Source organism: Mauremys mutica, chromosome 2 (assembly GCF_020497125.1).
Source record: "Mauremys mutica isolate MM-2020 ecotype Southern chromosome 2, ASM2049712v1, whole genome shotgun sequence".
Lineage (NCBI taxonomy): Eukaryota > Metazoa > Chordata > Testudines > Geoemydidae > Mauremys > Mauremys mutica.
Window position 1 is genome coordinate 238522003 of NC_059073.1, and position 13061 is coordinate 238535063.

General features: G+C 41.7%; 1 protein-coding gene across 1 annotated transcript in view; it reads right to left on the reverse strand.

Annotated features, from left to right (window-relative positions):
• Positions 1 to 599: 599 nt before the first annotated feature.
• The window catches only part of HDAC9 (histone deacetylase 9), a 659352-nt gene continuing 646890 nt past the window's right edge, over positions 600 to 13061 (reverse strand). Inside the window, exons 28-29 of the mRNA XM_045006744.1 lie at positions 10118 to 10271; positions 600 to 809 (exon numbers count right to left, since the gene is read on the reverse strand). Coding sequence (XP_044862679.1) covers positions 770 to 809; positions 10118 to 10271 — 194 coding nt within the window. The 3' untranslated portion in view covers positions 600 to 769. The remainder of the gene's footprint in view (positions 810 to 10117; positions 10272 to 13061) is intronic.

Here is a 13061-nt window from a genome sequence, read left to right on the forward strand (position 1 = left end):
GAGTGCAGCATTTTTAAAAAGGCAGAAGATCACTCATTGTAGAGAACCTTGATTATGGTGTAATTGATATAAAATTATACATTAAACAGGGAGATAATTCTAGAGAGAGAGAAAATAAAATAAAACACCACTAAGCACAGTACTTTGGGGGACTGAAAGTACAGCAGGCAGTGCTTTCTTTTTAGCTAAAATTCCCTCATCCTAATTTGCATGTCTTTAATTTATCCAAACAAGAATTCAGTACATTGCCTTAAAAAGACACAGTTTATGAGCTATCCATTATTTCATTACACTGAGCACAGAAAACAAATTCTATTAACAATTTAACACAGTGTGAAAACAATTACCCAGTAAAAAGTGTTTCAGAATGTCAGGAAGAGTGATTCGTGGAGTTTCTCCAGAATTTTGCTGGATGTTGCAATTCTTGTAGCGATCAATAATCTATCATGTAGAATATTTGAATATTTCTATTTCGCAATTTATGTCAGTGAGTGGGTCACACAGCATATTAAAAGCATGCACTAGGCTCTTTCTCTCAAGCCTGATTTATTGTAACGTTAGAATTGTAGCGGTTACATTTAAGGAATCTTTAGGGCCCTTTCAAGTCCATCCAAAGAACAAGTGAAGCTGCTGTTCAGAGTTTTGTGCCCAGTGTTTATGTTCCATCTGATCTGTGCCACCCAAGCAGCAGACAAGACATGTCTGAGGGTGCTTTGGGGGGATACACAATGATGTCACACACAGGAAATATCAGGGAGGACTTGGCACTTCACAAGGCTGGCTCTTCTTCCATGGCCTCGCCAGCAGCTCTGTACAAATAAACAGGCAATCAGAATACAGCGCAAGAGTACACAATGACATTGTAGATTTTCATGCATAATCAAAGCTGATTTTTCAGCTCTCGCTGATGTTTATTTGTGTTATTCAGTTATCCATAAATAGAGTTTCTTTCTTAGGAAGTATAAACACATGTCAAGTGGAAAAACATTTTAGATCTAAGCAATCACTGCAAATGTTCCTGTTTATATTAAAATATGTCAGAATATTTTATAACTTTAGGTTCAGAAATGTACATGCATTGTGTCAGCAAAGTCAAATAATTTGATGAAAAAAATTAGCTGTGATACTTTTATTTTTCAAGCATTTGCAACTAAAAATAAATTATTATTCTTCAGATGGGACCATACCATTAAAACCAAATAGTTACCATGTAGTTAGCTGACATGCCAGTCCTCTGATTTTTGCTTCTGCACTTTCATAACTACAGTGGTTGGTTGCATGTCTTCCTAACATTTCTAAGACCAAATTCTTAATTTGATTAGCACATCACTGCCATACAGCAGGCAACTATTAATAATATAAAATCAGATTAGACACCTATCCTTTATTAGAAATCATCTGGGAGACATTCCGCTCAGGCAAAACCAAAACCGACTGTTAAAGATGTACAGCTGGTGTAAATTGCCATAGCTCTATGACAAGTTATGCCAGTGGAGGATCTGCCCCACTATCAGCATCCACTATTTAAGGGATTGTCAGAGATTATATTAGAAACCTCATTGTTGAAAGGCTTAAGAATTTGGACATGACCATTTTTTTCCTAAGAAATAATTTGACAAACAATATCTAAGCTTGGAACTTCAGTTGAAAAAAGAAAGGCAATTTAAGCCATTTTTTACATGAGAGGAGGGCTAAACCAAAAAGAAGCTTCACCAGTAAATCTCACTTAACGTTTGGATTCAATAAAGCCTCCCCCAGGAAGTGGAAGCTCTCATGCAAGCTCTAGAAAATTAATTATGTGGGGCTTGCGTAGCCATACATGGGTTTCTGCAGCAAGGAAGCCAAAGAACTTTAACTGAATCTGGACTTTATTTAAGGCTCCTTCAATGAAAATTCAGTAGTGTCTCTTTAAAGGAATTTATACAGGTTATTAATCCAATCACTAATCACTTCTGGTATTTTGAAAAAATAAAATAAAACAAGTGTGATATAAAAAAGCAAATGTCTTGTAACTAACTACTTTCCATAAAGATTTTTACAATGTGTTTGGATTATTAATCCATAAAGTGCAAATCCTTCCCCCTTCCCCACGCTGTGGAGGGTCTCATATGCAACGTAACCACTCACCTTCTGCTGCTCCTGGGAGTTGAAAGAGAATAGAATTTATGGGAGCTCTGCAGAAGTGTACACCCATGCATACAGCTCTGTGTAGGTATGTTTGAAAATGTGGCAGGAGCAGAGCTGGATAGGATTGGTGTATCTATTTCCAGACAAACTGACCATTGCCACTCATGGCATATGTCTGTGTTCATGGAAATTTTAGGGAAAAAGTAGGTTCCATTTTTCACTGGTGTTTTTCAAAAGCTCCAACCAGCTACGCAGCTGTTCTGTGGCCTGATGAAGGAGTCCCAATCCCCTCTTGAGGTCACTTACACATGGCTCACTACTCACTGTGGTGCACTGAATTCCAAGTGATAGGGTATAAATGCCCGACTGACTCCATGATAAATATGCACTCATTATAACATCTCAAAGTGAGTCATCGCTGCGTATACAACATGTATATTAAGGCTAACAGAGAAAATGTACAAAAATCAAGGTACAGATAGACAAATTGTCTTAGGCTGGTTGATTTGTGTGATAGAGTAGGGGTGTGTTGTATAACATAGGGCTTTCATAGCATTTGCCCCCAAGACTGCACATCAATTGCAATGGAAATGGGTCCCAGAACAGAAGCCTATCTGCTACCACTGGAGGTGAAAAGAGAGCCTCCCAGCATAACCTCTCCACAAGGCTTATCATAGCATTCCTATGATTCTATACTCGATGTATTGGCTTTTTTATGATTCTATGATTCTTGACTGTCTCACCTGAACTCTGCTAATCCATCTCCCAGGAGGATGCATCTAATATTTCAAACTTCTGAGCCATTTCAAATAGCTGCCATTTTGTGCCATAAACAGGCCAGCTAAACAAAACCATCTTTCTCCCAATGTATATTCTCCCATATTCTAATTTATCCTCCACCTGGGGGCTAATGTCAGAGTGTCTCCCCCTCGCCCCTGCTCCTGCACCCCGCTTACTCCATCATTGGAATTACACAGATTTCTCAGCTCAACATCATCACATTGAGATTAAAAATAAATGGATAAGGTATGTTTCTAGGCAACAGAGAACTGTCAAATGCTCAAAGAGCATAAGAACATAAGAACAGCCATACTGTGTCAGACTATTGGCCCAGTATCCTGTCTTCCGACAATGCAGGTGCTTCAGAGGGAATGAACAGAATAGGTAATCATCAAGTGATCCGTTCCCTGTCGCTGATTCCCAGCTTCTGGCAAACAGAGGCTAGGGCACTTCAGAGCACGGTTTTGCATCCCTGCCCATGCTGGCTAATAGCCATTAATGAACCTATCCTTCACAAACTAGTTTTTTTTTAGCCCTGCTATAGTCTTGGCCTTTACAACATCCTTTGGCAAAGAGTTCCACAGGTTGACTGTGCGTTGTGTGAAGAAATACTTCCTTGTGTTAGTTTTAAACATGCTGCCTATTAATTTCATTTGGTGATCCCTAGTTCGTGTGTTATGAGAAGGAGTAAATAACACTTCCTTGTTTACTTTCTCCACACCAGTCATGAATGTATAGACCTCTTTCATATCTCCCCTTAGTCATAGCTTTTCAAAATGGAAAAGTCCCAGTCTTATGAATCTCTCCCCATATGGAAACCGTTCCATACCCCTAATCATTTTTGTTGCCCTTTTCTATACCTTTTCCAATTACAAAATATCTTTTTTTGAGATGGGGTGACCAGATCTGCACACAGTATTCAAGATGTGGGAGTACCAGGGATTTATATAGAGGCAATATCATATTTTATGTCTTATTATCCATCCCTTTCCTAATGATTCCCAACATTCCGTTAGCTTTTTTGACTGCCACTGCACATTGAGTGGATGTTTTCAGAGAACTATTCACAATGACTCCAAGATCTCTTTCTATCCCCATTATTTGGTATGTATAGTTGGGATTATGTTTTCCAATGTGCATTACTTTGCATTTATCAACATTGAATTTCATCTGCCATTTTGTTGCCCAGTCACCCAGTTTTGTGAGATCTCTTTGTAACTCTTCTCAATTTGCTTTGGACTTAACTATCTTGAGTAGTTTTGCCACCTCACTTTACCCCTTTTTCCAGATCATTTATGAATATGTTGAATAACACTGGTTCCAGTGCAGACCCCTGGAGGACATTCTGAAAACTGACCATTTATTCGTACTCCTTGTTTCCTATCTTTTAAGCAGTTACCAATCCATGAGAGGACCTTCCCTCTTATCTCATGACAGCTTACTTTGCTTAAGAGCCTTGGGTGAGGGACCTTGTCAAGGGCTTTCTGAAAATCTAAGTACACTATATCCACTGGATCCTCTTTGTCCACATGCTTGCTGACCCCCCTCAAAGAATTCAGTAGATTGGTGAGGCATGATTTTCTTTTACAAAAACTATGTTGACTCTTCCCCAACAAATTATGTTCATCTATGTGTCTGATAATTCTGTTCTTAACTATCGTTTCAATCAATCTGCCTGGTACTGAATTTAGGCTTGCAAGGTTGTAATTGCTGGGATCACCACTGGAGCCTTTTTAAAAAATTGGCATCACATTAGCTATCCTCCAGTCATCTGGTACAGAAGCGGATTTAAATGATAGGTTACAGACTGCAATTAGTAGTTCTGCAATTGCACAATAGAAATGCATTCTCAAGAACATATTTTCTGGTGTGGTGTGGCTGTTTCTGTGCACAGCAGAATGTGGCCCTAGCCTAGCTCAGCTGTGGAGGATCACTACTGTGTAAAGGTGATTTCTGGTGTAAGGCTCTTATCTTTGCCATGGAATAGCAGGACAAGAGCGGTATGGCCAAAGGAAAGGGTTTGGCCAGAATACCTTGTGCCATGCCAATCCTAGAGTGTGGTTTCATCCCACTCGGGCTGTTTACAGCTGGCATAAATTAGAACAGCCCTCACGATGCTCTAACTTGATGCAGGTGGATTAGTCCTGCACAGAGATGACACTAGGGTCAAAAGAGTGCAAAGACCAGTGTTATGCACCTCTGCGTGTGAGCGTGCGCGTGCGCGCGCACACACACACACCCCATGACTGGCAGTCTATGAAAAACAGTTGCATCTCAGGATCTGGTCTTTCATCTTTCCAACAGAAATTATAACATGATGAAAATCCCAGTCATTAGTTCAGAAACCACAGAATCCTCTAAAATGGATTTTAATCCAACATCTAAGAATTACATTTCATATCTCATTTCCAGTTGGGTAAAATCTATATCCAGGTAAATCAGGGCCATGAAGTCAAATTCTTTTAAATGTATTCCTAAGATTTGCTTTAAAATAATTAAGTACCAGATAGCCCCTGCTCCTTTAAAAAAAAAGAAGAAGAAGAATCAAGGAGACTATTGTACTGAACTTTTTCAAAACAAAAGTTTTGTGAAACAACTGTTGGCCACTACAGAGCTCTAATCAGTTATATGTGTATCTCATTTTGATAACAATGTGTTGTGGTTAAACATGTTTATAGGACCATGCCTATTTATTTAATTGTCTCTGTATTTAAATTTGTATTTACATCATTCATATCTTCCCTTCTGTCCTATCCATAAATCACTTCTCCCTTATCTATTCTCTCCTGAAGTCTACAATTTAGGTTTAAATGTATACTAAAATGCATAGAGAATTTTAACAAAAAAAACACCAAGAACAAAAATAGCTTTTCATAATGTCTGCTTCACTCAGCATGTCAAGGCCAATCAAATTGAAACAACTGTCTACTTTGTGTTGTCATTTACCACCGCAAAAAAAAATAAAAGGGAAAGAAAGAAAGAAAGAAAGAAAGAAAGAAAGAAAGAAAGAAAGAAAACTAAAAAAAAAAATACTTAGAATGGTTCTTAGCCAGGAGCATTTTATCCTTTATTCATCGGTGGTAAATGAGTCAGATATGAGTTGGCCAGAAAATGAGCTGCTTTACCCAAAATCTGAGTTTAAAATGAGTCATCTCACTCCAAACACCAATATATCCTCCAACACAACTGGCAAGAGTTTCCTACAAAGAGACTCTCCTCCTATTGCTCTCTTCATCTGGAGGCCTGATTCTACACAGCTGAAGTCAATGGGATCTTTATCATATATTCAGTGAAGCAGGATTGAGTCCTTTGGATGATGCTCCTAGAAGCACAGTATAGCAGCTGTAGGCCAGATACGTGTGTGCATGCAGGGAGGGGATTTAAGCCACCTTTGCATCCTCTCCAGTTGCTCTGAGCTTTGGAAAGGCTCTTAGCATAACTTCTACAGTTCTGGAGGCCTGTCTAAGTTACAGCACCCTCCCTAGACTACCATGTGGACTGCAGCACTGTGTGCTTTGGCCCTGTGTTCAACATGACCTGGCACACCCTGTATACCAGGGCTTGCTTGGGGATCCTCTGATGGCAGCCTTACAGCTCTCTTCTTCAGTGCCAGTTCCAGTGCAATGCTCACTCAGCTGAAACCAGAGTTTAGAGGGGTCCTTTACATCTGGCCTAAAGGGCTGGAGCAGGGGTGAGGCCCTCCTCCTTGGTCTGTAATTGTTATATGTGTTACTGCCCTGTATGGGTCTGTCTCACTGCAGTGTTACTTCAGTTTTATGCTGCTGTACTTCACAGAACTTAAGGGAGTTAAGATGGTGTAAAATTGGAGTAGTGCAGTGGTAAATCAGGCCCTGTGTTTCTAATGCTGCTTTAGAGCTCCTCCATGTCTGTGCTAAGCGCACACAATTCCTCTCAGGAGGCTCCCAGCATCTCAAAGAAAGCAGGCCCTAGAAAGCAGATTTTAGAAGTAACTATTTTTGTTTGTCTCTGTTAACAGGAAGTGAGGGGTGGGGAGGAGGAAACATGGTGGACAAAACTACTGGAGAGCTTGGCTATCAGTTTGGTCCAACAGGATAGGTCCAAAGTTGCCCCGTCATTCATTTATGGAAAGGCTGGTTTTGAGTGACCACTGTGCAGGTTATGAATGTGGTAGTGGAATCAGCAATGTAGGTATGCAAAGGTTTTATTGCGCTGCTGAAAACCCTCTACAACACCCCAAAAGATATTTCAAGTGGAGCCATTTTTCCACAGAACAATTCATGCCAGATTCATTCCTATAACCATCCAGAACTGATGAAGTGTAGTGAACCTGGCAGCCAAATGAATTCCATTTGTATACATATCAGTACATCCGTTTTTCTCACACTCCCTTCAGCTGCACTCTCAATTCATTCCACGTCAAGAAGGGGTGGAAATTGCCACAGGTTATCAGTAGTCAGGTGATATATTTACATAGCATTAAGAATATACATTGTTAGCAGAAGTACTGCTTTATTGAATGACTATAGAATCAATTACTGTGAAGTGGCTATAATTTTAGATTAATATAGGTTTATAACATGACTTTTAATTACTGATTATTCTAACCTATGTCATTTTATATGCAAAATGAATTACATTTTATTTAAGAGAGCCTAAAACTTGGCTTTATTTCATCATATTAATTAGTTACTGTATCAGGGTGCTGGCTAGGAGAGCCAAGCCAGGTTCCTGTTAGCCCAGCTTCGCTTAAAAGGGGGATTAGTTAGGACTTCCTGGGGAGGCCACCCCCTAATCACCTGAGGGGATGCACCTGCAGGCCTGAGTGGCCAGCCTGCTATATAAAGCTGGCTGGGAGGAAGCAAGGGGAGAGACAGGAAAGGGAGGAGCAAGGAGCACTAGATCCCTGCTGGCAGGAGACGCTAGCGGTCTCCCAGGGTGTTGGTCTGTAAGATATGTAAATAGTAGGTGGTGGGAATATGCACGAACAATAAAAGAGCACTGGTGCATGTACTTTGGAGCAGTCTCTGACTGAGTTTGTGGAGGGGCCGGGAGCCAGCACCGCTACTGTTACCAAACCCTAAATTATAGTCCCTTTACATTAGCCCCTTACTCACATGTGGAAACGGTTTTTACATCCTTGGCTAACAAACAAAAGCACTAATTGCCACACACTTAGATTATAAACATTTGGGTTCATTCCTTAGCTGAGGGTTAATTGACAACGTTGTGGATCAAAAATAAGATCGCTCATATGGACCAACTGTTTGTCACTGAGAGAAAAAATGGTTCCTGCCTATGCATTTATTATTTGTAATAATAATAACAATAATCATAATCTATTATTTAAGTGCAGTTATAGTGAATACTCTACTCGCTAGATCTGTGTCTTTGAGTCACAGCTGCTTACTTTGCTGAAAAACCCAAGGTTTTACTCTTGTGCGAGCCAATACAACTACAGAAGATTCTATAATAGTCTGCTGAGTTCTATAGTTATCCCCCTTTTGCACAGGGCCGCCCAGAGGGGGGCGGAGGGGGCAAGTGGGGCAATTTGCCCCAGGCCCTGGGCCCCGCAGGGGCCCCCACAAGAGTTTTTCGGGGGCCCTGGAAGCAGGGTCCTTCACTCCCTCCGGGGCCCCCGGAAAGCTCTCGCAGGGCCTGGGCCCCCGGAGCGTCTTCCGCTCGGGGTCTTTGGCGACAATTCGGTGGCAGGTGGTCCTTCCGCCCTGGGACCCGTCGCCGAAGTGCTGGGTCTTCGGCGGCAATTCGGTGGCGGGGGCCTCCCGCTGCCGAAAACTCCAGTCCCCCTGAATCCTCTGGGTGGCCCTGCTTGTGCATCATCAGTAAAATTGTCAGCTGAATTCAGATTAAAACAGCCAATGCAGGTTTTGAAGGGACTAGAACCCTACCACTCAGCCCACAGGCAGCAACTGCCAGTACATTTACATAAGTCATGGATCCATTGGCTACATTCCCACTGCTCCTTTGGCCCACCCACAATTCCCTCCTCCCTTCAATGCTCCTGTGGAGAGAGCTGTCATGGAGCACAGCTTCACAGTGCACAGGGAGCTGAGGAGTCCCCTTGTATGGCCTCTCTGTCTCCAGCCCCTTTTTCTCTTGTCCAGTGGAATCACTGCATTTTTGGGTTTTTCTCCACTGCAGAGAGGCCGGGAGGTGGTGGTGCTAAAGGAGAATAAATAGGAAACTCCATAATGCAATTTTTATAGAGTGACTTTTCTGACTCCAACAGTTCCTTAAAGAAACATTGTACTGCATATGGCACTATTCAATAGGGATCAGTGCTTCATTTTGAAATACTGTATTGACAAAAGTGCATTAGCAGTTATTATTCCATTTTATAGAATTGTTAAATTCACGTCCAAGTCAGCCTTACTGGATCAGTGTGAAATGTCAGCTGACAGGCAGGGAAAACCAACACTCTTTATTTGATGACCTATCTTCATTGTGGTACATTAAATACACTGAGCCTGATTCTCCACTGTCTTACTCCAGTTTTACATCATGTCACACACTGAAATCAGTGGAATTACATTAGTGTAAAACTGAAGTAACACAGCGCTGATTTCAGTCTATCATTACTAAGTATAAGAGGGGTAGCCGTGTTAGTCTAGATCTGTAAAAGCAGCAAAGAGTCTTGTGGCACCTTATAGACTAACAGACGTTTAGGAGCATGAGCTTTCGTGGGTGAATACCCACTTCGTCGGATGCATCCGACAAAGTGGGTATTCACCCACGAAAGCTCATGCTCCCAAACGTCTGTTAGTCTATAAGATGCCACAAGACTCTTTGCTGCTTTTATCATTACTAAGTCTGTCTGAAAGAAGTTTAAATGCATTTTTTTAAAGTCAAATCTAAAATAGGTCTGAATGTCCTCTCAGGAGAAGACCATGATCAACTATGCTTTGGCAATTTGTGATTTTTCACATCAGTATTTTGCTTTTTAATTTAGTTTTTGAGGGGGAAAGGGGTGCATTTAGTAATTGTGAATCTTAATAAATATTTTACACAAATTTTCAAAGGTGATCACTAATATAGGGTGACTCTGGTTTTTGGATGCCCAACTCAATATACTTTCCTAATGGTCTCAAGCTGCGGAGTCAAAACCCAAAGCACCCAAAATTATCAGATACTTTTTAAAATATGAGTTCTGGTTCTTAAAACACCAGGGTACAAAATCTTGCCATCTAGGTTTCCAACAACATACACTTACCTGCTGTCTTCCTGAGAAAAAGACTGTTCAACATCCACTGACAGTGAGGCCATAGCAGAGACAGTCTCCGTCTCCTCTCTCTCTTGTTTCTGAGTCTCAGCCAGGGCATAACCCACTAGCACAGGATACGGCTTCACTGACTTCCAGTACTTGCCTAAAAAAAAAAATCACACATAATAATTTATGGGAATTTTAGCTACCATGGTGGTATAAGCACAGTAATCACTTTGGTCCAACACAGAGTGATTATAAGTTAAAATCACTATACTGTAAGCAGTTGTAATTGGGATTTCAAACTGCCACGATGAAGTATGTTTCTGGATCTAAGAATGCCAAATTGGCAAGTGCTCTCATTCCAAGGACTGTGTCACACCCTTCCCCAGAAGGTAATAAACTAAAGGAGTAACACACAGCCTAAAGAACTCATATTATCAGTCAGCCTGTTGGCTATATATATGGTAGGGGAAGGAAGTTCAGAACAGATAGGTATGATATTGCCTGGCAATAAGTGTATTTGTGACAAATGGGAATAGAAAAATGAAAATAATTGTACAAAGCGCTTACATAGCACTGACTTTTTGGGGGTGGGGGGAAGTCATGAATGCCAGCATGGCCTGCAGTTATGTCGCCAGAACAATCAGGTTTGTTAGTCCTGGATGTTCTTTCTCCTTCAACCTCAGGGTGTGTACTAGAACAATAATTTATTTAAAACATTCATATACGCACTGGCTTTTGTTGGAATGCTACTAGGTATTATAAAAAAGACATTTTTCTGGTTTTGGGGGTAAAAACACACCATTGGAATAAAAATGTGAGAGAGTTGTCAGCCTTCTGCCTGCAACAGAAAAGACTTTGAAAAGCTTCCCAAGTGAAGCAAAAAATAATGTGCAGGTGAGTAGGAATGAAAAATAATCACTCAGTAATATGTTATTCAAGAACTGGGGTCAATTAGTGGTAACCAGGTGAACAACTTAAAACTTACATACATATTCCTAATAGTATAATAATCCATAGAATTCTTACTAAATTCCAGGTGGATGCCACCTGGAAAGTAGGGGCTGGAAGGGGGCTGGAAGGGAGTTTGGGACCAGCACTTATCCAGTGGTTGGCAAGAGGCTTCCAGCAGCTGGGCCAGCGGCAGGGTCAGAGCACTTATTTGGGAATTGGTGGAAGGGTTTCAACAGAGGAGGGCTCAAGTAGGGGATCTTTTCCAAGGACTAGGAGGAAGATTTTGGCAGCTGGGAGGTGGGTTGGGTCAAGGTGCTTAGCCATGGGATAGCTGGAGGGTTTCAACGGCGGGCAGGCAGGGCCAATTGTAGTGCTGTGTATTCTGGACTGAGAGTGTTAAAAATTCCTCCTTTGATAACATGGCATATAACACCATTTCAGGCTTTTCAAAAGATGAGCGTTTTAGTCAAATGAGACAGCAGCTGTCAATAAAGATAGCAATAACCTTATTTAAAATATACTCAAAAGATGAAAGCATGAGTCAATCTCCATGATTGACAGGCAGCATGGCAGACAGGTGTTCCTTTGAATCCTAGTACTGTGAATGTTTGAATAGTTAGCAGGATCTTTAAATAATAGGGATTGGTGGGAGGGGGATAAAATCTAAAGTGTATTAAGTATCCTACAAAGTTAAGATTAAGTGTTAGAAGCTGGCTTTTCCTCCAGCTACATGCAGGGGCGGCTCCAGACCCCAGCACGCCAAGCGCGTGCTTGGGGCGGCATGCCGCGGGGGGCGCTCTGCCGGTTGCCGGGAGGGTGGCAGGCGGCTCCGGTGGACCTCCCGCAGGCGTGCCTGCGGAGGGTCCGCTGGTCCCGCGCGGCTTCGGTGGAGCATCCGCAGGCACGCCTGCGGGAGGTCCATCGGAGCCGCGGGACCGGCGACTGGCAGAGCGCTTCCCACGGCATGCCGCCCTGCTTGGGGCGGCAAAATGGCTAGAGCCACCCCTGGCTACATGAGAGCCATGGCTAAAAAACTGTGTTCATAACACTAAACCAAATGGCTGAGGCCTGGCAAATTCTATAAAAACAAGACAAACATATTCAATAGAGACCATATTCTCTAGTCATTAAAATAAAAAAAAATTAAAAAAGTTACTTAGGCATTCCATAATGTTCTCACTGCGGTTATATGTAAAATCAGACTGTGCAATACACATGCCATAATTTATGGGCTAAATGTTCACAAGTGGATGGGGTTTTCGCTGTAGAAACAGATGTGCAAGAAAATCAAATCTGTTGGTATGGGAATAATACACAGTTTTGCCCGTAAAAGAAATGAACCCACGTTCACTGCTTGAGTTTTCAAGGTCTCCTATTCATAAAATAAAATATTAGTAACCAGCCACTACTGTGCTGCTCTCCTGCAGCAACAATAAAACAGCATCAGAGAGGCCTGCTACAGCTCTCTCTCTCTCTCTCTCTCTCACACACACACAGAGTAGCTGCTCCTGTGCCTTTCTTCTAACACTGAAACTAACAATCACATTCAAGCATATCAGTTAGTGCTGTGTATCCATTTTACCTTCCACCCCATGTCATCATTCATTACCCTCTCCCCTTCCCTTTCCCTACACTCAATTAAAATTGTGAAAGGGGGTTTAGAGGTGGAGAAGAATTGCAGGGACAGGAAGCAGGTGGCAGTATCCAGGTAGCGGTCATAGTATCTAGGTATTGCTATCTGGGGGATGGAATGAGGATTGTTTGGGGAGGCAATTTTGAGTCCCCATTAGGACAGCATCCAGTTAGCAGAGGGTACACTAAAGAGGCTCATGGGCTAAATGCTCCCTGATACTTACAAGAAAATGTGAGAGAAATTTCTTAAAAACAAAATGCTGTATCCTATGCCAAGACAATTCTCTTTGGAAAAATGAGGATTGTAGGATTGTTTTTATAACAATGGCATGATCAAGGCTGTGCACAAAAGGCATGTGCAATG